Raw genomic sequence first — 27,730 nt, forward strand, 5'->3', positions numbered from 1 at the left:
TATACCAAAAATACAAATATTGACAATTTATATCAAGAGAGAAATTAGAAATTCTCTTCAAGTACTACTGAGAGATAGGCAAACAGGAAAGAACATGAGAATTGGAGTTGGACTGGATTCAAGGTCTGCCTGAGCTTAATACTTTTATGACTTTGGGCAAATTATTTCACCTCTCTAGGACTCAGACCTCAGAGCTAAAAATGAAGCTAGAATACAAAATTTTAACCCTTTTTTTACATCTCGGGAAGTCTGTTGATAACTATGAATTCATTCTCCAAATGTTTTTAAATAATTGAAGGAAATATTAAATTTCTTTCCCATCCAATTTCATGAATCTCAGGTTAAGAAGCCCTTATTTTAAGAGTCTCCACATATAAATTCTTTTATATAGGCTAAGTGACTACAAACTCATACTTTGTTATTCTGATTTATAGGCCATATCTTAAATATCCTAAAATTAAAAGTTTGAAATGAAAAAAAATATTGGTACACACTATAAAAAAACAACAACACTAGTTACAGGATGCACTCAGGCTGCATGTATATGCCATATTTAGATAAGAGTGTGGTCTATAATCAATGTTTTTTGTTTTGCTTTCATCTCACCATTAAAAGTAAATATTACTACCATTATATTAGAAGTAAAATTCAATGCTACATCATAAAGTCCTTCAGTAAAGTCTTTGCTCAAAGATTTCAGTTATGACCTTTATTCTTCTCTATACAAAACATTGAGTATGATGTCTTTAACTACATTGGCCATGAAATTACACATTAGCAACAAAGTTCATGGTATATTGGGGAAAAAAAACAAACAAACATTAAATTCAGAATGAGAGAACAAGTTCAAATCTCTCCTCTGTCACTTGGTATCTATAACCTTGGGCAAGGTATTTTCACTTTCTCTGGGCCTCAGTTTCTTTATCCATAAAATAAGAAAGTTAGACTAGGAATCCTTTCTAGCTTTAAATCTATGGCATAATTTTTGTGTGTGACACACAGAATTAACAGATAAGCCTCTCAAAGATATTTACGGTTTTATACAAAGATTCTGAAGTGTACTTGTGATTTTCAAAAACTACCTACACCAGGGAATAGGACTACAGATGCCTATTTGTTACCAGACAGACAGTGTGATATAATGGAAAGATCTCAAGACTGGGATTCAGGAGAATTGAGCCAAACAATGGCTCAAATATTTCTTAGCATAGTAGAGCAGAAAGAATAGCGTGGGGGGGGGGGGGGGAGGTGCGGCACTCTTGCTTTCTCTTGACATTGCATATAGTTTCTCCCTACTTAGTCAAGTAGCCAGTTCCTATTTCTTTTTTTAAAAATTTATTTCTTGATATCTTTTATTCTAGCTCTTTAGTTATATAACATGTTACTGCATATTCATATCCACCAGGTTCTCTACCACTGCCCTCTGGATGACTGTCATTTTCACTTCCTTGGAATCAATACTGTGTCATGATACAGTCACAGAATATGTTATTTTTATTATTTTACAATGATCCTAACTCTTCATTGCTCATTAACCTCACCAAAGTTGGTAAAACATTTTGAATTTCTTCAGTTAAATTTCTGTAACATAAATAAGATATCTTTGATCTCATGGAGTTTACAACTTGCTAGAAGAATGCCACACACAAATAACCTAAATGCAAAATTCAATATGAGAAACAGAGAATAAAAATATTCATGAAAGTGGGAATGTAATTGAAGACAGTAAAATAATTTCTAATGAAAATCTGAGAAGTTTTTAAGAAGGAAATATCATTTGAACTTGGTATTAAAGACTGGAAGTGGAAATGAGGACAGGAAGAAAAGAGCATAAGTCATAAAAATCAGGACAAGCAAAGGTACAGAAGTGAGAAAGTGAAGGATATTTCTTCTAGTTTAGTAAGAAAATAAAGTATGGGAAGGAGCTATGTAAAAATAAGTTTACTTTACTTTACCAGTAAGATAAACTGGTGCCACACATAGGAAGAAAAAGCATACAGTGGCAAAAACACTGGCATTTGAGTCAGGAATTAAGTTCAAATTTGATTTCTTCCACTGATTAGTGGTATGACATGGATCAAGTCACAACCTGTTTGGGTCTCAGTTCCCTCCTCTATTAAATGAAATAACTGGCCTAGACTCTAAGGACCCTTCCAACTCTAAATCTCCAGTCATTCTGATCTCTGTCTGGCCACTGGATCCAGATGCTCTGGAGGAGAAGATGAGGTCTGTAACTTTACCCAGCTTCCCTCACTTAAATCGAATTCACTTGCCGTCAAGACATCACATCCCTGATGCCATGGTTCTCTCTGAGAATAAAGGGCAAACAACAACAATGAAACTCCAGATTATCTAAGTATAAATATCTAAATATATCCCACTACTAATCTACATAGCTTATTTTTTGCACAGACATGATCACAGATTCTTTAAGCACCCAGTAGGGTGTCAGGTTATGTAGAAGGCAGCCTGGTTGGATATGGGACTGGGTGGGAATAAGCATATAAATAATTTATAAATCATATTTGATGGTCATAACAACTCCAAATTATTGGTGCTATTGTGAACCTTATTTTATAGTACAAGAAACTGCGACAAACAGTGGTTAAGTGACTTGTTCAATGTCTAAGTCCAGATTTAAATTCAGGACTTCCTGGCTTATCAAAAAGTTGAACTTTCTGAACTACAAAAATTCACAAAAACTGTTGAGGTATAAAAAAAGTTGCTCAGCAACCTGTTACTTTAAATTTCATTACATTCCCACACCTAAAGCAATAATTTATCTGCTGCCTTCCAGGCCATTCTCTCTCCTTTTTCAAACAGCTAAGTAACTGGCATAATGCCTGTCTTAATTTTTTTTTTTAATAATAGCTTTTTATTTTCAAAATACATGCAAAGATAATTTTCAACATTCACACTTGCAAAACCTTGTGTTCCAAGTTTTTTTCCATCCCTTCCTCCTACCACCTTCCCCTATACAAGTAACCCAATATATGTTAAACATGTGCAATCCTCTATACATATTTCCACAATTACCATGCACAAGAAAAATCAGATCAAAAAAGGGAAAGAAAGTGGGAAAGAATTCAAAACCCAAGCAAACAACAAAAAAGGGGAAAATACTATGATGTGATCCATACTTAGTCCCCACAGTCCACTATTTGTCTGGATGCAGATGGCTTTCTTCATCATAAGATCATTGGAATTGGCCTGAATCACCTCACTGTTGAAAAGAGCCACATCCAGCTAAGCTAATCACTAAATAATCTTGTTATTGTGTACAATTTTCTCTTGGTTCTTTTCACTTCACTTAGTTATCAATTCATGTGAGTCTTTTCAAGTTTTTCTGAAATAAACTGCTTCTCATTCCAGAACATTCATACACCATAATTTATTCAGCCATTCTCCAATTGAAGGGCATCCACTCAGTTTCCAGTTTCTTGTCACTACAAAAGGGCTGCCATAAACATTTTTGTACATGTGGGTCCCTTTCCCTCCTTTATGGATCTCTTTGGGCCCAGTAGAAACACTGCTAGATCAAAGGACGTGAAGTTTGTTACTGTCTTATTCTTGATCCCAAATCTTTACTGTTTTATGCCTGTTTTATGCTCCTGATCTCCTAAAGGTCACCTTGCCAAACCCCAACACTAGATTACTGCAATGATTCCTCTCAAGTCCCTTTTCAATGTTGTTAGTCACAATAATGCTCATTTGATCCACAAGTGTTTGTTATCTAATCTCAATCCAGAGCTCACTGCACTAAAATAATTTTTTAATTTCTCCCTATGTGATTTCCCATCTCACTCTTCTCTTCACAATCTTCCCATATTTACCCATCCCATCACCACCATCTCAACTGAGCTGCTTTTATCCCTCATGAGAAAACAGACCATTGTCATGACCCTATTAACTAGAAGATCAAACATAAAATCCTGGTTGGTACTGAAAGCCCTTTACAATCTAGACTCTGCTTAACTTTCCAATTTGCTTACACTTTAATCTCTTCTATGATTCAAGTTGTCCCTCATACAGGATATTCCCAAATCTGTGCATTTAACTGAAATGCTCTCTACTTACCTTGGCCACTGACTTGCTGACCTCTTTTAAGACTGAGCTCAAATTCTAAATTTTCAGGCTTCTCCTCCTTTCATCTCCTTCACCCTAAGACTTACACTATTTACCATTTATTTACAAATAGACAGCCCATTATAACGTGAGCTTTGGGAGGTCAGAGACCCCATTTTTGCCTTTCTTTATATTTCCTGTGTTTAGCACAGCCTCTGCACCTGGCTACTAATCTGAGTAGGTGTTATACCTCCCTTTTCCCTATTAGAATGTAAATCCCCCTGAAGACAGAACTGTGTCACTTTGGTCTTTTATCTCCCCAGCATCTACAGTAGCATGTGGCACATATTGAGAACTTAATAAATGCCTGAAGATTGATTAACTACATGGAAAGGTTATCCAACACTGATGAAGTTACAAAAGTATTGAAATGAAATACAATTTCAACTTGGAAGGAGTCTTAGAAATCACATAAATTAAGCCTCTCATTTTAATAACTGAGGAAACCAAGGCACAGAAAGATTAGATAACTTGTCTGAGGTCACAAAATCTTAGACCTAGAGTCAGGTCCTCTAAGTCCCAATTCTACCACACAATGCTGTTAATATAAACATGTTGACGACAATTTCTTTCTACATGAGTTAAAATGGCATTTTGTAGAACACCATGTGGCAAGAATATGGTCTACATAATGTTTTAAGCCAGGAAGCAAAGAGGAATCCAAATACAATTTAAAACTATTGGCCCAATACACATAGGGATGATTAACTAACTGGAAGATTGTTTGAGAAGCCAAGAACCTTCCCTCACTCATGCAGGTAACAAATTAAGGTTTAACTCTTAAATGACCTGTTAAATGAAAAGTACAACATTCATTATGATGCTAATTTGCCCACACAATATAAGCAAACAAAGACCACACAATTACTTAAGCCTGAATGTTATTTTATACTTATTTTCTACACAATTATATAAACACACACATACTCCTTTGCTAGGGTCCTTAATGATATTTCACTGCATATTAGATTCTAGTGTTTTGGTAGTTTGTTCTACTCACAAGTCCTGGGCTTACTATCACCTCCCCCTTTCTAATACTGTATCCCACACAAGTGTAATAAACCATGTTAATATTTCATACCACTGTGAAATGTGCTGGAGTATCAATTCAACATCTGCTGTCTTTAGGGTCCTGGAGTCCCGCAGAGACACTTTCAATTTGTAATTGAGTTCTATACTGAATTAATCAGCAGTTTATCTTTTTTACTAAAATAACGTCTTCCCCACTAACCTGGATTTACATTAACAATTTATGCCAAATAACCTGCCAAGACAAAACTTATATGATTCTAAGCTACCATCCAGTAATGTTCCTTCTTATATTTCATTCCCAGTACTCTTAAACCTCAGGACATAGAAAAGTGCAACTACATTGTTGTATACCACAAACTCCAAGTCAGATGACAGTCTTAAATCTGCAATTTAATTAATGATTGGGGGTGGGGGTGGTTAACTTTAGGGTTCCTCTTTAATAGTGATAGCTATCCTCTATAGTAGTGATAGCTATCATTTATTAAGTAAGCTGTGATGAAAATTTTGTAAAATAGATTTGCAGTGACAGAATGAACTTTCTGCTTCTCTACTTCTCTTAAAGCTTTTGCCCTTGCAATTTTTAACCTCTGTATTAATTCATCTTTTTCAAACCATTCCGTGCTCTAGATGGTGACAAGAACAATAGGAAAAGTAATTTTGGATAAAGGAAGGGATCTTATTTGCTCTAAATTATGTACTTTTTTAGACCAAATCAGCAATGGCAATTAAACCAGTTATAAGTAAGACAAAGGATGATTAGTTAAGAAAGAAGCGCCCCCCCCCCCAACACATGGCCAAAAATAAATAAGGATCTTTACATCAAATTTCTGATAAAAATTTTCAGACTTTTTCAAATCAGTTTTGTTGATTTCCCCACTCCCTCATCTTTTTCTTTCTTTCTTTTTTTTTTTTTAATATTATTTGTTATATAAGAAGGCTCTCTTGAGTGAGGGAGATCAGAATCTTGGGAGAAATTATGGTAATGTTTAAAAAAAGGACATTAAACATATTTTTAAAAACAAAGTATGAACCATATTATAGAGTAAACATTAAAAATGGAAGGAAATTGGAAATAAACTACTACAACATTTTACAGGTGAAGTAACTGAGGCCCAGAGAGGTTAACTAGCTTGACCAAGGTGTCATAGTAGTGGCAAAACTGAGACTTTACTACATTATCTCTGATTCCCAGTCCAATGCTCTTTCTATTTTATTTATGGTCATGTTTCCCAACTGCCTATGTGAAATTTCACCTAAGATCCTTATCCTCCTATCTCCAATTCTTGAATATGTTGATTAAATATTCTGTATTCATACAGAAATTACTTTTTTGGGGTTACCTATTGAATAAGAAAATGATTTTTTGGTATGTTTTACAAATAGTTGCATAAGTAATTTCCACTGTAACCTGAAAAATATTTCAATACTACTTTTCCATGATTATAATGCTATAATAAGCAAACAGTAGACACCTGAATAAGTTGGTTGAATATAAGGAAACAAAATTCTATATATAACAGAGTATGGAAACAAATTTTGAAGGAAAAATTTCTTAAAAAGAAAGAAAACCAAGTCTCCCAAAGGTAATAATTATACAAGTTAGCCATTTGTGGGCACTGAATTGTGATCTTATGAATTTAAAATCTTTAGAAAATTAAGAACTTCATAGGTAACACAGGATATCTCCATAGATGATTAGATCAAAGCTTCTTAAACTTCTTAAACTGGGTGATGATTTCATGGAGGTTTCATGACTGAATGTGGGGGTCGGAAAAAAATGTCTGAAAATTTCTTGGACAAAAAAGGATCACCAGTGGAAAAAGTTTAAGAAACCCTGGATTAAATGACCTCTAATTCCTTCTAACAAAAACATCCCAAGTTTCAATGTCTAAAATTCTATGAATTTTTCAGATTTTAATATTTTTATTAAGGTTCCTTCCAGTTCTAATGTTTTTAGCTCTAATATTCCATGTTCTCAGATTACTTTTAGTTGTGACATTCTATAGTTCTAATTTTAATTTCTAGATTTCCCAAGCCCCTGCCCTACCACAGAGTCCATAATCAGCCCTCACTGGTAATTTTATTAAAAAGTTAACTCTCCATGTAATCTATTCTACTTCCTGACACTAAAAAGCAGAGAAAAACATTTCTCAATACCCACTCATTAGGAAAATTCAACTTTTAACTCAACAAGAGATTATCTCAACAGCAGTTGGATTTGAGACTCTATTTTAGGACTTTTCTTCCCAGAAAAGTCTGAGATACCAAACTACCTTTCTTATCTTCAGGTGAATATCAAAACAAACAATGTGAATATTTATACTATGGAATATGAAAATGTAAACAGCAGAGCTAAAAGGGAAAAACTATACTCAGTAAGCCCTTCCCTTTTTTTGTCTTCTCAATTTTAGAACACCAAAAAGTTCACATTTAAAAAGTACTAATTTGACTTTTAAACCATGAAGACTTGTAACACAAAAGATTAGGATGAAAAAAATTAACTATCAACCACCTCATCATCAATCTAATCTAACAGATCTCCAAGTCTCCTATTGAACTATACAAATCTAAAACTAACTAATCAATGCTCGTTTAAAAAATAATTCTATATTGCACCCCAGGGTTATCTTATGTTTGTGACAATTCAAAAGCTATTTTTTTCATAGTAAGCAAAATTGAATAATCTTGAGTTTTCAAGTTGAAAGAAACTACTGAAAAGAGGACACAGCTCATAGAGGTCTTAGAATGCTAAACTTAAGAGCTGGAGAGGCCTTAGAACATCGAATATTAAAATTACAAAAGATCTTTTAAATAAACATATTCAAGTGCCTAATTTTACATGTCAAAAAAAAAAACTTACTATAAATGAAAACATCTGGTTCACTGAAAGTCTCTAATTGCATTCAAGAGAAAATACTTTTTTAACATAATAATACTAACAAGCTACTGATATTAAATTTTAAAAGGTACTTTGTATTTTCACTTGGGCTTCACAACCCTGTGTTGTATTATTCCCATTTTAGAGATGATATTTGGAGCAAAAAGTTGTGATTTTCCCCAGTCACAGAGTTAAGGAAATGTTACTGATGGGATCTGAATCCTGGCTTTCCTAATACCAAAGCCAGAACTTTTCCTATTAAACTGCCCAGATCAATAATTCAAGTTTCAAGTCAAGATACATACCCCAAATAACCTTAAGAAATATCTCCTCTGAAAAATGATTACCCCAAACCTCCTTATTGTCCATATTTCTTATATCAACAGAATTTAACATTAAATAAAGGTAGTAGGAATAGAAAACCTCTGAGGTCCCCTCTGATTTGAAGATTCTACAGGAACACCAAGAACTGCCAATATCAGTTTCCCCTAAACAGCTCCAGTGCTGCCTTAGGCCTGCTACTAAAACACTGAACCTATGTAAGAATCCCTATCATCAGAAGGCAGATCTCACTAAAGAGCTGTCAAAATAACTAGTGACACCTGTCAAAATTAACTAATCAAAGAACTCATTCTAAAAATAGTCAAATACAGATAAAAAAGATGGGCAAGAAAACAAATGAATATGGCTACATTAGTCCTCTGCACTCATCTACAGAAAGATTCTTGGCTCTCTGTAGACATATGCAATACCTAAACAGATGAAATTGCACAAACATAACCTTAAAATATAAAAACTTGGAAAACAGTCTAAAGATCACCTCATTAAGCTGGCACCTATTAAAGTGTTATTGAACAACAAAACATCAACAGACAGACGACAGAAATGCAGAATATGAAAACAGTTGTTTACTTCAGGTACTGAAGGTCAGCCTTTTCTTTTTAATTTTACATTTGCTTAAGCTCTGTGTTTGAAGCCAACGTGGGTTCAAGTTCCTCGGGAAGGCGCTTCGGCTTAACACTGATAGACTTCCTTGATTTTCATTGTCTGCTGTCTGAGTTTAGCCAGCAAGCCTCCCAGCAAGTGGTCACCTTCCTACGGAGTCATTAAACCGCTGAATGTCAGCTGGTGGGATTAGCCAGCAGCTTCCACACCTGAGCCCCTATGGCAGGGACAGAGACATTTGGATCAAGATCACTAATGAATACAGAATTCATATGCAGCCTGTCATTGCTGTGGCGCTCCCAGGCACACACAGACAGTGGAAATACGACAGAGAACAGAACAATTGTTGACAAAGATTAAAAAGTTTTGGCAGTTGGAGGGGAAAACCCCCTCAAACACTACTCTTCTCATCATTCAAATAGCATGTTTGGTTTTTTTCTTTATTTTTATTCAGACTCTTAAAAGATATGTGTGTAGTACTTAGTGCCTGAAACAGAAAAATAACTTCAATATTCAGAGATTTTTCAGGAACTTAATTTCATGATGGATGTTTGGGGAAATATGCCTTCTTTATGTCTCATATTATTAAAAAGGAAAAGTCATTCCTATGTATTATTTTATAAATGCTGAAGAAAATAAGAATTCAGAGAACATACTGGAGGGAAATAGTTAAAAGGGACAAAATATATACAATCTAAACAAAATTCTTTCTTCTTAACAAAATAGTATGTACCAGTCATGAATTGTGGCAAAATGGAAAGCACATTGGACTTGAGTCTCAGAGGCTCTGGCCTCAAGTCCTTGGGCCAATATTTAATGTGTGACCCTCACTGGGCCTCAAGTTTCCTGTGGGAGGAGGAGAACGATGAGAAAGAAAGAGGTAGATAATACTTTATTTTTACTAAAATAATCTTTGCTTCCCAAAGCTTAAAAGAAAGTACTATATAAAAGTGAATTGATACTATTACTGTCTGAGTGAAAAATAATAAGAAGAAAAGCCTGCAGCATACCAGGTAGGATCCTCTAAAGAGAATTTATGATAAAACATGGAAAAAAGCCACACAGGAAAAGAAGATGGGAGGGAGATGTCACTGGAGAGGTAGGTTAAAGTGCTCTACTTAGAATCTGGACGTCCTAAGTATGAATCTTGTGTTCAACTTACTAGCTATGTGAGAAGGGGTGAATTATATAATTATAGATTTAGCACTAGAAAGAACCTTCAATGTCACCTGTTCCAATTTTACAGAGGAGAGAGAAAACTCTGGTCCAGAAGTTAATTTGCTCAAGGTCACAGAGGTGATAGAATCTGTATCGCCAAATTCACAAGTGTCTTTTTACTCTTATCAATCCCTTTGAAGCTCAGATTCCTCATCTGTAAGCTAGGAATACCTACAGTAATGACCTTTCCTCATAATTTCTTAATTTTTAACTCTTTTTTTTTTAAATCCTATATTCCTCTCAACCCTCCTCAATCACTGGCCCAGACTCAGATATTTACTGGCTGTGTAACCCTGGACGAGTTGCTTAACGCTTTGTCTCAGTTTCTTTACCTGTAAAATGATTTGGAAATGGAAATGAGAAACCACTCCATTCTCTTTGCCAAGACATTATTATTAAAATAACAATTCACAGTATTCTTATGACTCAAGTCAATTGTCCTTTTCCATCTACACTCTTCTCCCATTTCTATTCTACAACTGGCTATATGACAAATTAATTCCATTCCACCACAGCTAGATATTTGGCACTATCTTTTTGAGGCAACTACAGGGCTGAAACTACGAACATCTTTAGCAATCTATAAGGCCTTTTTTCTCAAGAGGCCAGGTCTTGCCTTATGATGAAATATGACTCCATAAATCAGACAGCTGAAGCAGCACTTGTGTACGTCACCATCCATCTTTTGTGGTTTCTCTCTGAAGGGTGTAGGCTAAGAGCTCATCTCTCCGGCAATGCAACCAGGGAAAGGACCATCCAGGCTGGCATTGACAAAGCATGTGCTACTTTAAACTGAAGACACACTAAGACTGGGGGGCTGGGGGCAGAGGGGGAGCAGGAGACAGGGAAAGAGTAGAACATCCTGCTGGTGTTAGCATGCCTCAGGCAGTGGTAGAAGCTTCAGCAACTCATCTTCAAAAGGCAGAGAGCCAGGGCTCTAGAAACCTGCAAAAATTGGCTAAGCCTGCAGTCTTCATTTCTTTAAGTCGAGCATCTTCAAAGTCTAGAATTCTAACTGTAGGGCACAGCAGCTGCCGGTGCAGATTTGATTCTCTCTGCTTTTGGCAGCTCTCAACTTGAAATTCTAGCAAAAGAATTTTTCAAGTTGCTATTATTGCCTGTCATGGATTTATAAATATTGTGCACTCTCTGCTGTGGCATGGCTCTCGTGGGACGCCAGCGCATGCCAAAAGCATAACAGAATGAGAAACAGTTCCTCTTCTTCAAATAAATGCTAATTTTTTCTTAACTGTGCTCACACGATGTGTTTGGTGATCAACTTCAATAGTACAGAATATATATCAGAGAGGAAAAAAAAGCTGATTGTCTTTTCCGGCATCATTCAGCTGCTACTTTCATTAAGCTTGTTTAATTAGATTCCAGATGCTAATTTGCAAGTCGATACCAGAGGGTGCAGGACAGTTTGCCTTTGAATCCTCTCTCTGTGATGTGGTGGTCTTGTAGCACACCACTACCCTTCAGTAGCCTGAGCAAGATTTTCTGACAATTAGTGCAAGGGGGAACAGTATTGATCTTGACAGACTAAATATTAATCTTCTACACATTTGAATGAATTATAATCTTCAAGAGTTTGTTTCTCACATACCAAATAAAAAATTCACTTGCAGTAAAATTAGCTACATTTTAAATGATTCTTATTAGTATTTATAATATGACCACCATCGATATTTCAATTAAACCATTTTATGGATCTGCATTTCCAAACAGAAGGTTCAGAACACATAATGATAGAAAATAGAACATCAGAACCATGAAGAACAAAGAATGCTAGGAAGTTGGCACCAGAATGTTAGAAAAAAAATCTTGGAGAACAACTAGTTCTTTACCATCTAGGGAAACTGAGATGCAAGTTTCACAGGCGATTATAACTAAGAGTAGGACCATAATCATCAGACTTAATATAATTGTGTTTTCACCCTATCAGACTTTCAGTTCCTTATCTTTACCAGTCCTCTTTTTAACAGGTACCAAGATATACAAGGGTAGAAACCTTAGATCAACTAGTCCAACTTCCTCATTTGACAAATGAGTTATGTTGTTTTCTATTTCCACATAGAATAGTCAAAGTTGGGTGAGTGCTCTACACTAGAAAGTGGTTTACAAATACAAAGATAAGTACCCATAACATTATTGCTTAAACTAGTTAATACACAGGGCTACAAAGAAAAATTTTTTTGTGAATGGTTTCATGAAATCCATGATCACTACAAAAAAACTTAATACTCTTCTTAGGGTGGTGTCAGTTATGTACACTTTGTAAACAATAAAGCACTAGATAAATGGGAACTACTGTCAATGCTATAGATAGTAAACATAATTCACCATATATTGAAATGTGCATGCTTTATTCATTCATTTAGAAAGCATTTCTAAAGTAATATGCATAATCCTGAACTAGCCATTGGGAGTTAGCCTTTAGGAGTTACACACACTTAAATGTTATTCATAGTCACTGCCCTTAAGGCTCTTTGATAAGCATGAATATAAATAAATATACAAAGTAAACTATGTGAAATGAGTATGAGTGGTCCAAATAAGATGCTCCAAGAGAAGCTGGGTAGTGTAGCAGAAAGAGTACTGGGCATATAAAGGGGATCTGGATGGCAAATCAGACCCAATAATCTGGAAAGAATATGACCATTAATCTCCCTGAACTTCACTTCTTTTATCTGTAAAATGAAATTAATATTACTTACGGGTAGAATTTCAACAAGCTTAGCAAAAAAGGGTCTTTATTCCCCAAGAGAATGACATGTATGAATCAGGTACAAAAATGCTTTGAACTCAGAAAGACAAATAGGACAAAGAAGGTCAAGTATTACATTGAATTTGGAGTTCCAAGTTTCACAACTAATTATTACCATTAACAGGAACAAGAACGTTAATTTCTTGATTTGTGGTGTGATCTTATTTCAAGAGAATGCTGGACCTGGAGTCAAGAAGACACTGAGTTCAAATTTAGCTTCAGAAACTTTCTAGATATGTAGCCCCAGGCAAGTCACTTAACATCTTTCTTCCTGGAAAATGGGGAGGATAATAAGGAAGATGATAACCTTCCTCCCAGGCTCTTTTGAGGATATAATTAGATAATATTTATAAAATATTTTTGCAAACCATAGAGTATTTTTAGCTAGCAAAATGCTATTAGCATTATTTCCACTCTAACAGACTTTTCCCTACCATTTTTTTAAACCAGTACCAAGACACTTAAGAATCTGAAAAATATAAGGACTAACAAATATATGCATCCAAGGACACAACCAATAAAAAGAACAACCCCCATATATATATATATATATATATATATATATATATATATATATATATATATATATATATATATATATATATATATATATATATATCTATCAGATGCTAACTTGCAGAACTCTTTGTGGTAGCAAAAAACTGGAAATAAAAAAGATATCCACTTATTTGGGAATGTGACATAAATATAATGGAGTATTATTTTACTGTAATAAATGACAGACATGATATAGAAAAACATAGAGAAACATGAAAAGATTTTTATAAACTGATGAATAGTGAAGTAACCAGTCAGGAAAACAATATACACTAAAACACTGTATATTATACATAATAATATACAACAAAAACAATAACTATAAACCACCTAAATTACTAAAAATGAATGATTGCTGCAATATTATAAAAGAGAAGCATGATCCCAAAGAAGAAATATGGGACAACTTCCTACACTCCAAAGCAGAAGTAGAGAGTTACACAGATGTGATATAATACATATACTATTTTTCCAATGCACTGAACAGTTTTACTTCTCCCTCTCACCCACTACCTTCTTCTCTTTTCTTGGTCTTTTTTTAATAAAAATTTCTTTGTTATATTGATTGGCAAGAAGGACTTAAGAGAAAATTTAAGCCATGCAAAAACAGAAGATATCTTTACAAGTTTATTTTAAGCAAGGTACAGTCACCCAGGCCTTTACTAACTCTGAGAGTTTGAGACAGTGAATCACTTGAGCCCAGGGGTTCTGAGTTTCAATACATTAAGTCAATCCAGTGTCTAAATGCAGTATCTTTATAATGAGGCCTCCAAGAACAAGAAGTTACTAGGTTGTCTAAGGAAGGGCAAACCAGCACAGGTTGGAAATGGAGCAGGTCAAAGGGCAATTGGATCAGGTCTCGGGGGTGGCAGCTGCTGGGAAGAGAGAGGAAGCATAGTCTTCCTCTCACATACTCCTGCCACCAACTTTTTTTTTTTTTTTTTTTTTTTTTTAGCAGAATCTAAGGACTGAAAGAGATCTTAGTTTAAAAGAAAAAAATAAATAAAAATCTAGTTTCGAATCTTGGTTTGCTCTTACCTGCCCTTCCACCAATCTTTTTAACTCAGTTTCTTCCTCTGTAAATTGAAGGGGATCACTGAACTAGATAACTACCTCTAAAGTTCAGTCTTGTTCTAAATCCTATGATCCTCAAGAATAAAGGCCTTCAAGTCCAACCTCTTTATTTTAGAAATGAGGAAAGTGAAATTCAAAGATATCCAATTTTATACATATTAATATTAAAGACTTATAATTTGAATCCAAGTTCTCTGACCCCAGATCTACCACCACGTCTGAGAAGTTTATTGTCTAATTATGGGAGAAAGAGAGAATAAGACCAGGAAGACACTATTTTTGTAAACAAAATATTTTAAAAAAATATTATCCTCCTCCTCATTTTCTGATCATGCAATTTTGCTCTACAAGACCTCCACATACCTTCTTTACAGAGCAGAGATGTAGCCTTGACTCAATCCTCTTTATAAAAAGGTAAATAAAAGTCTTTCTATTTAAGGAATCTTAGGTTTTACTTATACATTCTGAATATTCAACTTATGAAATGTTATTAGACAGCATCCATGGTAAATCTATAATAAAATGTAATTTACAGTAAAAATAGCTTTGTAAGCATGCTTAGTCTTATTCTTCATCATCAGAATTTTAAAACTCTTAACTATATTTCATACTTATTGGCCCAGAAAAAAAAAATCTCTCCAAGATTTTTCTAAGCACTATATGTCTATTGTTGATAGTATTAATTGCCTATTGTTTACTTTAAACTGCCTTAATTAGAAAAGCCACTCTACATACACCTTAACAATTGATTTTTTTGCTCGTCTGTCACTTACAGAAACTTGTAAAAGGGCTTATTTAACTGAATAAAAAACATTCACTTAAAACTGCAAATTTAAATAATCAATCCTCTATAGAAATTTAGTAAATGAGCAAACACATTGAACAAGTACAAAGATTTTCAGAGCCAGTAGAGATCCGAAGACTATCTAATATATATTACCTTCATTTTTTACAGAGAGGCAGGGAGGGGAAGCAATAAATTCAAGGTTACCCTGCGGATTAGTGGCACATGTGGGATTACAATTCAAGTCTTTTTACAATAGTTCTGAAGTAGAAAGTATACACTGTATATCCAATTACAAAATAATGGGGGGTGTGCATGTGCACACACACTTACACACCTAACAGTTTGTGGGTACAGATGCAAAATACTTTCTTTATATAATCTCATTTTATCCTTGTGATGTAGATAAGTCATTACTAACCCCATTTTACAGATGAGAAAAAAAGCCAAAAAATAACAAGAAAGTTAAGTAGTAATTGCTAGTAATGATATAGTATGATTTCAAGCTCAGTGCTCTTTTTATTAAACTTCAAAAGTTTATAATTTCACTGATAAGGGTATTCCCTTTAATTTTGCAGATTATAACTTATTTATGCCTGTTTATCCTGTACAATTCTCATTTATGTCCTTCCACAAATCTAAGGGGAAAATGGGAGGATTGCCTATCCAATATCTTGGATGTTGTCCTTGTATTGTCTTGACATTGCATGGATTTGAAAGGAGCACCCAAGTTATTCACCAATAATCCCTTCATCTAACCATGTAATTGGCCTATCTTTTTTTTTTTTTTTTTTTTTTTTTACCCCGACATTTTTCTGATGACAACCTTTAGCTCTTCATTTTTATTCTACTTTTCCGGGAATAGATTCACAAAAGAAATGCTCATAATATCTGGCCTTTACATAGTGTTTTAAGCTTTAAAATGCCCTTTATGTAAGTTATTCAACAATGGTAACTTCTATAGCAAATTTCTACAATTCACAAAGTACTTTCTTGCTACCTGTGAAGAAAAATTAGACAAAATATTACAGAAAAGGTAAGCTGAGGCTCAGAGAGTTTAAGTGAAGTATCTAGGCTCAAAAAGTAGTAGAACCAGGAATCAAATTCAAATATTTGGATTTTCAAAATCAAAAGATCCACTGTGCCATATGGCCCTTACAGAATATCTATAAGAAATCTTTACTGAAAAGAATCTCAATACTAGTATTGCAAATTGATGAGTAATTACTCATATCTGATTTTCAAACTCAGAAATATTTCACAATGTCATTGATGAAACAATGGAATGGGATCAAGTGACCTAGGTTCAAGATCCAGGTTGTAGAGTCTGCTTACCAATGACTTATTGTATAATCTTGGACAAGTCATTTTTCTTCTCTACAGATATGGTCCCTTCTCACTTTAATATTCTATATTCTGACATTTGTGTTCCAAAGTCCTTTCTAATTGTCAATACTATATTCTATACTCTTAGATTTTTCAAGTTCTATCCAACTACAGCTGAGGCAATCTATATTCTAATTTTTCAGTTCTCACATTTCAAAATTTTATGGCCAAAAGTTGTTCACAAATGTGACATTTTATGATTTTGTGCCCACTTTTCAAACTTTGTTTTTAGTGACTTAGCATTTTTCATTTTTTCTGTGTTCATGAATCATCCTATTTAAGAATACCAGAGAAAAATAACATGAAAATATAATCTCACATGGAGAAAATATAACCACACAATAATCTCATTTACAGAGGATACAGGGATCTATTTACTGTTCCTAATTTGAGCAGGACACCATTACTTTTAATACAAAATCACTAACTACAACTCTCCTAACACATTTTGTTAACAGAAGAAAAAAAATTGAGCAGTGACCAAATTATTTACTTGTAATGCCAATTCACTAAAGGGATACACAGTTTCCAATCAAAGTGACCAACCAAAGGGGTAACTATTTGGATGACATCACATAAGAACTACACATTAAATGAGCACTTGAATTAGATTAAAAAAAAAGGCAGTTTGAGGTGAAAAACTTCAATGTCACTTATTCATTTCAAGGGAGAATTACCAGTAGAAGAAAATTTTCCATTCTGTAGAAACATTTAAAAACAAAAGATAAAATAAAATAATTCTCATTTCTGTAATGCCTTAAGAATTAAACTGCACTTTTTTCATTACTATCTCAAGGGGATAATGATTAGTTAATCAAGAGCTAATGATTCCCTCGTGACAGAAAAAGATGATGGGTTTTCAGAGAAACTTGTCCAGACACAAGTGGCTCTTGATATACACTAGTGATCTTCCCATCATCACACATTGTCTTTCCAGGTAAGACAAAATTACCTTTATGGATGCTGTTATAATTTAGTAGACTATGGCATATGACACACAGTCAGGAAACTATAATAATAAGTTCATTAAAGTATAAAGTGTCATGATATCTGAAGAGTGTGGATAGGTGTGTGTGCACACACATAGGTATGTGGAGTGCGCAGAGTTCAGGGAAGGCAGCTTAGGTAGTCTAATAGTATGGCTTCCAATGAAGTCATTTGCTCCTAGTCTAACATTCTTTTCACAAAATCTCTTCTCTATACACAAACTTACATTTATATTCAGAGTGAGACACCTAATTTAGGATAATTTACCTAGTTTAAGAGTTTGGATCTTGTCTAGAGATTCAGGAAGCAACAAAGTGGACATGGTTGTAGTTTTAGATGAACTATATAACTATACTGAATGATAAACATGACCAGTAGAAAAACCATATAGCCAACAAGGCACCCAAGGTCCCAGAAGAAAAGCATTAATAGCTTTCAAAACAGTAGTCCAAAGCTAAATTGCTCATTTTTCTTTAGATCCAAGTGGTTTCATACAAAAAGATACTAATGAAACAACTTGGGCTTATAATTTCTCATCATAATAAAGCTTTCCTACTTATAGCACTTTAAGTTCATTCATTTTGACCTATTAGTTTCATGATCATGGACAAGTCATATAATTTTACTGAAACTCAATTTCCTATCTAAAGTACAGATAGAATAAGACATTTCCACAATTTATTTCCTCTTTCCATCCTCAGGGTTTCCTTTGTTATAGAACTTAATGTCATAGAAGTAGTCAGTCTCGGGTAACAATCTAGGTATTCAGATATTTTAAAAAAAAACCATAAATAGTATATGCATCTTCATAAAACTACTAGGCCTTGAGGAAAGCGTTATATGATGACATACTTGCGTATTCACAAAGAGGAACATGACAATAGGGCATAGTGTTATCAAGACTGCAGTACTGCTCAATGGAGTTATGAACACACTGCGCCTTCCATTTCCTACTGGGCACAATGTATCTCCTGAGGAAAGGCTGCCACAGGCTAACCTAAGCAATTTTCATCTGCCCAAAAGGACATCTCACTTTACAGGAAGTCTCTTGCTTCCTGATATGGTTCAATGCCAGCCTCCTCAAGTGAAAAGAAGAGCTACAGAAAGTCAGACAGAACAAGTACCTTGTGTCTTCCACCTCCTTCTGGGCACAGCATGTCCCCTGAGGGAAGGGTCAAGGGGCTGGGTCATCTACCACAAAGCTATCCATGCCAGCATGAAGCAACCTCCATCTCCTACTGTCAGTCCAATCTCCTAATTGGGATATGGAGAACCACAGGTGCAAAGAAGAGCAATCTATCCTCTGACTTCAGGTCTTCAATTTCTTGCTACACCTGTCCTTTGAGGAATGAAAGACACTGGGGAATGGAACTGCTTTCTCCTACTGTACAAATTCAACTTCATCTCTTCCTGCCTAATCTCCAATTTTTGGAGGTAAAAGCAAAAGAGCCATGAAGCAGGACCATGCTTCCCTTTCATATGACACTTGCCTCCAGCCCATTCTCCAACTTCCACTGGGAAGAGGAATGGCTCCCCCTTCATTCACTGAACATTCTCACATTTGATTATAGCAGGTACCAAATCCCAATCATATCATAATTATATGCCAGGGATTCTGAACTCTTGTGGATCACCATCAAACATCCCCCAACTCCCAATTCCCCATTCTTATCCCCCTCAAACTTCCCACTCCCAATTTTCAACCACCAGGCCTTCTATAATGCCTATTGGAAGGCTTATTCTTAGCCAATAAATCTCTCTTCGACTTAAACCTTGTCTTCTTTTATCTACTAATTCTTACTGAAATCTGCTCCTTTTTCTTCTCTGCTCACCCCTTCTTCCCATCTTCACTCCTGCCCAGAGATACATATCCTCTGCCTACCCTTTTCCCATACCCGCATCTTCACTCATTCACTCATTGAGGCAGAGGAGTTGGAATATTCCTTGCTCTCTTATATCATTTCCAGATTCTCCTCCTTCTTCCATCACTCAAATCCATGCTATTCATATTCACCACCTAAACAAAATCATGACTATTCTTGTCTACAGACATCCATAGCATTTCCCTTCCTTCCTCAATGAGTTCAGGACATGGTTTACAATTTCTCTCCTCCCCAATTTATTGCCCTTAGACTAGGAAAATCCAACATACACACTTACTCTCTCTTAAACACTTCAACCACCAAGCTCTTAAACTCTTCATTTCTTGTGAACTACTCCACCTCAGCCACACCCAATGATAGTCATATCACTGATGTAGCCATCAGTCACAAATGTATCACCACCTCTATGTTCAAGAATTCTTAGTCCCCATATCTAACCATAATCTGTGGAAATTTTTTGCCCCATACAAAATCTTACTCTTCATTCACATTGTGACCTCCAAACTCTCGATCCCTCAATTCTCTGCCAGGTCATCTCTTCTGCAATAACCACTCTCCCCATTCCCCAATTTGACTTCTTGGTGAGCCAATTCAATTCTCCACTGGCCTCCTCTCTTGAATCCCTAGCTCCATGCTCCAATCTTAAATTACTCTCATCATTTGTTGCCTTCACATATGCTGCTGAACAAAGATGGAGAAAGTTATGTAACCATTCTTTCTGAGTTCACTTCAAATTTATGTTCCACAACTTCAACTGGAATGTTAACAGATTCTAAATAATCCAACTATATCTCCTTTATTAACTCAATATCCCACCCTCCTCAATGAGATTTCCAAGTGTCTTCATCCCTCCTCAAACCTGTCATGCTTCCCTTTCCTCACATTTTCTATCTTGCCTCATATTTTATAGGAAACATTGAGGTCAAACCAAAGAGCTCTTTCTTTTCCCTCTTCTTAATCTTCTATCAGATGCCTTCAATTACTATCTTCTCCTTCATTCCTTTCTCATATGATGAGATGGTCATATTCCTTACCAAGACTTATGACCCTCCTGTTTGATTAAGTGTTCACATTCCATCTCATCTCCTTTAACAAATTGCTCTATCCCCCACTCTAATTTATTTTCAATTTCTCTTTGATTGGCTCAATCCCTATTGCCTACAAACATGTTCACGTCTCTGCCATCCTGACAAAGCCTTCACTTATTATACCTGCTAACTATTGCATCCTATCTCTCTTTGGCCCATTGCAGCTAAACTCCTTGAAAAAGCCCTCTAGAATAGGGCCTTCATATTCTCTCCTCCCACTCTCTTCTTAACTCCTTTTAATTTGGCTTCTGATCTTATCATTCCACTGAAACTGTTCTAAAGCTACTAAAAATCTCTTAAGTTGCCAAATAATGGCCTTTCTCTACCCTTATTCTCCTTGATCTCTGACCCTGTTTTTTACCTTCTCCTAACATTCTGTTCTCTTTAGGTTTGGGGGACACTATTCTTACTTGCTTCTCTTCCTACCTATCTGACTGCTTCTTTGCTAGATATATATTCATTTCAGTCACTGCCTCTTATCTATAACTATCCTTCAGGGTTCTATCCTGGGCCCTCTTCTCTTTTCCTTCTTGATTATTTTATTTGTATTCTCATTAGCTACCACAGATTAAATTATCTCTACACTGTTGATGTTCAAATCTACCCATTCTGGTACAAACGTTCTACCAACCTCCAATTGAGCATCTCCAACCGCTATTCAGACATTTCAAACTGAATGTTCAATCTTAAATTCAACATATCCAAAATGAAAATCATCTTTTCCCCAACCCTTGTGCTCCTAGCTTCCTTATTAGTATAAAGTATATCTCATCCTCCCAGTTCCTCAGGCTTGCAAATTGGGAATCAGCTTCAATTCCTCACTAATACTTATCCCCCGTTATTCAATCTGTGGCGAAGGCCTATCCATTTCATTTTCGTAACATCTTTCAAATATTCTCCCTCCTCTATCCTGATGCTATAAACAATTACATTAAAAATCTTTATTATCTCACTTAAGAACCAATATAATAGCCTGTTGGTGGGTATGCCTGCCCTTCCCCCTATCTCATTTCTCATCATTCTAATCCATTCTCCATTAAATCAGTGGTTATTTTTCTAAAGTACAGATCCAACCATGCCTACCCACCACCCCCAATAAACTTCAATGGTTCTCTATTGCCTCCCAGATCAAATGCAAAATACTCTATTTGGCATTCAAAGCCCTTTATATCATAGTCTTCTTCTATTTTTCCAATCTTCTTATACCCCAATTCCCCAAGAGATACACTCTTATCTAGTAACCTAAACCTCCTTACTGTTCCTCAAACGAGACACTCTGCCTTTCTTAAGTCCCAAGTAAAATCCACCTTCTAAAGAAAAACTTTTCCAACCACTCTTAATTCTAGGGCTTTCCTCTTTCTAAATTATTTCCGATCTATCATGTATATACTTTGCTTATCACATATTTGTTTGCATGTTGTCTCCCCTATTAGCCAGTAAGTTCTTAGAAGGGAAGGCTATCTTTTGTCCCTTTTTGTATCCTTGCACTTAGCACTGTATAGTGCATTCTACACACTAAATAAATGTTTAGTGACTGATTGCTTGGAGCAGAACCAAAAGCTGGAGAGGCACTGCAGAGAAACACAAAATGTAAGAGAAAAATGACTTTAAAAATGCTCTAGTTCAATGCATTTTACAACTGAGGAAATAAAAATCCTGACAGATTAAATTACTTGCCCAAGGCTCCATCTGACTTGAAATCCAAGAAGAAAAAACCTGAGAAAATTTGGTAGCAATGGACAATGTTGCCTACATGTCATTCACTTCTAGGTTCAATTATAATGACATGGGAGGGAAACAAAAAAGAGTTGCTAATTCTTCACATCCAAACTCGTGTAACTTTTTGGAGTTTATAACCTCTAGTTTTGGTAGACATGGTTGGGTTTTTTGGTTGCTATTTTGTTTTTAAACAAAATGTATCAAGATCGTGGAAAATCTTAACTAGATTGGAATAAGCAGTTATCTACTTACTAGTAGGCTAAAAATCAAACTGAATCAGTCAACTGAATATGGGGGGGGGAGGAAGAGGGGGGAAACAGACAATAATTATCTTGAACACAAAACTCTAGGCTAGCAACAATCTTATTTTCTCCCAGATTTGTACATGGTTTACAAAATGAGTATCCTGCTCAAAAGACCAGGCAAACATAAATAATATCAAACTAAAAATGTCATCATAAAAACCACTATGGAGAAGACTCCCTGAAATGATGTAATATGGAAGATGGATTTGATTTACCAAAGAAGACAGAACTAGCATCAATGGAGAAGTTTAACAGGACAGTACTTAACAATTAAAGTTCTTCAAAAGTGGAACCAGCTGCCTCTAAAAGTAATTTTACATCATATAAGTACAAAGCTACAAAATTCAGAAATAAGTCTTCAATGAGTAATGAAGAAAAAAGTTTTAAGTGGAGACTGTGACACCACCTGTCATGGATTTTTTTAAGGGATGATTTCTGATTAAGGTGGCAATTAGACCAGATGACCTAAGTCTTTGCTCAATGTCCTAGATGCTTAAGATCATAGGTACTAAAGATAGAAAAGAATTTAGAAGTCACTAATCTGACCTCCTCACTGTACAAAGGGAAAACATACATGTACACCTGTACATTGTGAAAATGAAGCCCCAAGAAGTTTAGTTACTTGTAGTAGTTGTTACAGAATTTGAACCTAGGATTTCTTACACTAAACTCAATGCTCTAGGTATGCCATGGCTGCACCCTGCCAATTCTAATGTTCTGTGTTCTATAATCCATTCCAATAGTATCATGCTATGTTCAAAAGTCTCTTATACTTCTAAAATTTCTACAGTCTAAACTTCTTTATTCTAAAGCCCCTCAAGCTTCTTTTGATTTTCCATACATTTTCTACCTCTAAAATTCTAAGATTCAATGACAATTTTCACTTCCTGTTCCGGAAGTATGATTACAAGAACAATGAAAGAATGCAAAGAAAGTCTTGAAAATAGGAAAGGTATTGATCATTAAAAAAGATTCAGTGGTGTGTCACTCAGAAGATAATCCTTATTTCTCATCCTATCTGGAAAAAGAAATAAAAAAGATCTCTGTAAATTAGGATCCCTTTGAAACCAGTGTTCCAATCCATTTATGGAAAAGCCTGGTCTATTAATGAAAACATCCTTTTCATATGCCATGATAAGGACCAAACCATACAAACCTAAAAAGCTGTGAACCTTCCCTCCAGGATTTTGTGATACATGTACAGTTGTGCCATTTGCACCAGAATGTGAAAGAAGAAATCAGACGCCATTTTGAAGCTTACAAACTGACATGGTGTTCCTTTAATATGGCTGGGAGGAAGACATTTGATTCATTCTAGTATTGGTAGAACTTGCCAGGAGAATGTCCCTCAAGCCATGTAGTAGTTATCTCATCTAGTCACCTTCATTATGAAATTTTCAAATCTTATGTCATTAAATTTAAATTTCCTGCAAATACTTTGCAAAATTCAAAGTGAAAGTCCAGTTGTGGATAACACATACATTTTGAAATTTTTCTGATACAGGGATTGGTTTTAGGGTTTTTCCTCTTCTTTCTCTTCTTTTCTTAAAAAAGTATATATTATATGGGTTTGCTCTCTTGAAACGAAAAGAGGAAAAAATTTAAGTGATATAGAAAAAAGAAATCAATAAGAATTTATTTTTTAAAATATAAATGCTAAATGCCAAAGAGCAGAACAGAAGAGTAGACTAGCCAATCATTAAACCATACAAATGTATACTCCAAACTCCAGTAAAATGCTAGTCTCCAATACTATAAAGGATGATGAGGCTCAATAGCCCATAAGAGGCTGCAAACTACTAATTGTTTTAAGAGAGAAATAAATAACAGTGAAATATTGGGCAAATATATAATTAACCATTCTAGTATTCTGTGCATATCAGCATGAGTGGGAATAAATTATTCCTAACAAATAATGACAAGTCAAATTGACTTAGCATTTTAACATTTACTTTAACATTTAATACTATGATGCAGGAAACACAACTATTATCATTCCATTTTACAGATGAGAAAAACCAGGATACGTAAAGCAAAGAGATGTGTCTATAATCAATTCTCTAATAATGGGCTCCGGATAAAATGGAATATAGAAGGGAAAACCCAACACAAGTGGACTTGGACCATGAAAATCTTTCTCTTAACTCTAGCTCTGCTGTTACCACTGGTAAGTCAGAGATCTGCTCTATATCTCAGTCCCTTCATTCACAAATCAGAAAAACTTTTGTCCTACTTACTTCACATTTATTTTGAATTCCCAATTAGAGAAAGGTAGACCTGAACTGCAGAACTCAGAGATCATCGTACAATTCACTCATTTTTATGAAAACAAGCAAGGTCTGCACAAGTAAAGGGACTTGCACAAAGTAACAAAACTTCTAAGTGGCAGAGTCTAGATTCAAACTCAGACCATCTGACTCTAAGGCCAATTCTTCTTACTATACCATACTTCCTTTGCCATGCTTTTTTTTTAGGTATGTTATCAATTTTTAACATGAACATTAGACAGAGAGATGGGTACATAGGTAGCTATATAAAGTACACTGCTTTTGAAACAAATGAACTTAAGTTTCCTTTTAAAGAAAATCCACTATAAAATTTCTATAGAAGATGGTGAAACATAGCAGCTTTACATACCTCCATGTCTGGTTTAAATTTATCTTCAAATACAGCCATTGCTGCCAAAGACCCAGAACCTATAAGAAATAAGATTCAGCTTATTAGAGTTGAAAGAGATCTTAAGACATTGTCCAATCTAACCCCCTTGTTCGAAAGATAAACTAAAACAAAAAAAGGAAATATACTTTTCAACTGGTACTCAAAAAGATTTCCTTAATTTCTTTGCCTAAAAAATGTCCAATTTTCCAAGTCTGTGCTGTTGAAAAAGGGCAAAATACCATAAAGTCGAATTCAAATGTGAAAAAATGCTCAATCCTAATTATACCATATATACCCAGCATGTTCTTCTTCAATAATATTCACACTTACAAAACTCAAAAAAGCCTGGTTCTAAACCCTGCTTTAATTATTAGCATGAGTGAGAATATATTATTCATAACAAAATAACTCACATTTGCTTAGCACTTTAATATTTACATTAACATTTGACACTGTGATGTGGGCAGTACAAGTATTATTATTCCATTTTACAGATGAAAAAAATACGGATAAGACTAAGTAACAAGTATCCATAATCAATGTAAATAAGAGCTAGGACTCAAATCCAGGTCTTCCAAGTCTATGCCCAGTGCTCTTTCAACTATCTACACTGCTGAAGCATGAAAATGAGGTTAGAGAAACACACAAAAAAGAGAGAATGCCACATCACTTTATATATTCTGCTCCACTTTGATTCCTATGGCCCACATTTCTGCTTTGGCAGGTTGTTGGGTATATTGCTAAATACCATGCTAGAAGACTAGATTGTTTTAATGAGCTGTCCTGGTAACGGCCACCTTGACACACAGGGAGGACACTAGCACACCAGCAATGACACATTGGGAGGAAAGTAATGTCCTGGCAACAGTAATGGGACCTCAAGCTGCTGCCACCACACTCTTTCACTACTCCTATAGAGCATGGCTTTGGGACGATTATTTTCAGTGTGTGCTCTGACAAGTAACAACTGAGTGGCCCCAAAATGACAGACAAGGAAACAAAAATATGTTATCTCAACAGTGATTGGTTCAAAGGTTAAGTACTACAAAGGTCCCAGTGTTATAAATAAATACATGCTCCCAATTCATGGATATTAAAAAAAAAAAAAAAAAGCTCAGCACTATTTGAAATTTTAAACTTGCTTTGTTCAGAAAAGAGTGACTCTTTAGAAAATCATCATCTTGTCTGTACTGGATCCTGGCAATATTTCAGGCCGCTCTACTTTGGGAGCGAGAATAAAGTTGGTCACAATTTTTTACTCCAATTAGAAGATTTTTTTGGCATTTATGACTTTTTAACTTGTTTTGCATACCACTATCTATTTAGCTGGGTCACAGAGAAAACCATATTTTCTATTTAAAATGATTTGTGTACATCGCTTGACCACCTCAATGGTTTTAGCAAAGGAAAAAGGCAGCGATTAAACAGTTTCAAATGAGGTGTCCTGCTGATTTTATCAAGTCGGCTGAATGTATAATGAAAAAGGAGCCACTGACAGTGACACCACATTGAGAAAATACAGACTGCCTTATCTGAACCATTTAAGGAGGTCCAATTATAGATCAAATTTAAAGGGTAGAAACAGCAGATTTACAGACACAAATCAATGAACATGGTAATCCCGATGAATATGACAGATACTCCTGTTACAGAATATTGCTGTGGTTGAGGATCATTACCTTTACAGTACCAAATACATCACATCTAAGAGCAGTGGGAAGCAGAGAGTGTGGACCTGTATTACAAGCAATGACTATTCATTTAGGCACTAGAGCAATAGGCAACTCCAATTTCTATTTTTTACCCCTCCTCTTTAAGAAAATTAAAACTGAAAATTTAAGAATTCTTAAGAAGCCTTTCAAAAGGGATGGTGATAAACTCGATATATAAATCAGGGCTATCACAACAAATTAGTATAAAATCACCTAATGTTGGAGACCTTGGGAAATATGTTAGCACCATGGATATTAGAAATATTAAACAATGTTAAAGATGGAAGAAACTTTGGAATATAATATAGCAAAACTAAAAGGAAGCTTCAAAGAGAATTTCAGAACTGGAAAAGTTCTCTGAGATTAGTACTCCAAATTGAAGAATAAAATGAGTACCAGTTAGAGCCCAAGTAGAGAAACAAAAAGGTGAAGAACTGTCCAAAGTCATCAGTACAGTAAGCTTTCCACTAAGGGTTGCCTCCTAGTAAATTCACTAAATCACAAATCTTCTCAGACCCCAAGAGCTTGAAATTCAATCCAATTTGACAAGCATGAATTAAGCAACTACTAAGCTGGTAGATCTGGCTTTACAAAGACCAAAAAAAAAAAAA

The 27,730-nt window shown here is 35.1% G+C and overlaps 1 protein-coding gene across 1 annotated transcript in view; it reads right to left on the reverse strand.

Moving 5' to 3' along the window:
• The window catches only part of PSMB7 (proteasome 20S subunit beta 7), a 79,577-nt gene that overhangs the window by 15,576 nt on the left and 36,271 nt on the right, over positions 1–27,730 (reverse strand). The window contains exon 6 of the mRNA XM_074293059.1: positions 25,387–25,445. Coding sequence (XP_074149160.1) covers positions 25,387–25,445 — 59 coding nt within the window. The remainder of the gene's footprint in view (positions 1–25,386; positions 25,446–27,730) is intronic.

Source organism: Sminthopsis crassicaudata, chromosome 2, assembly GCF_048593235.1.
Source record: "Sminthopsis crassicaudata isolate SCR6 chromosome 2, ASM4859323v1, whole genome shotgun sequence".
NCBI classification, from domain to species: domain Eukaryota; kingdom Metazoa; phylum Chordata; class Mammalia; order Dasyuromorphia; family Dasyuridae; genus Sminthopsis; species Sminthopsis crassicaudata.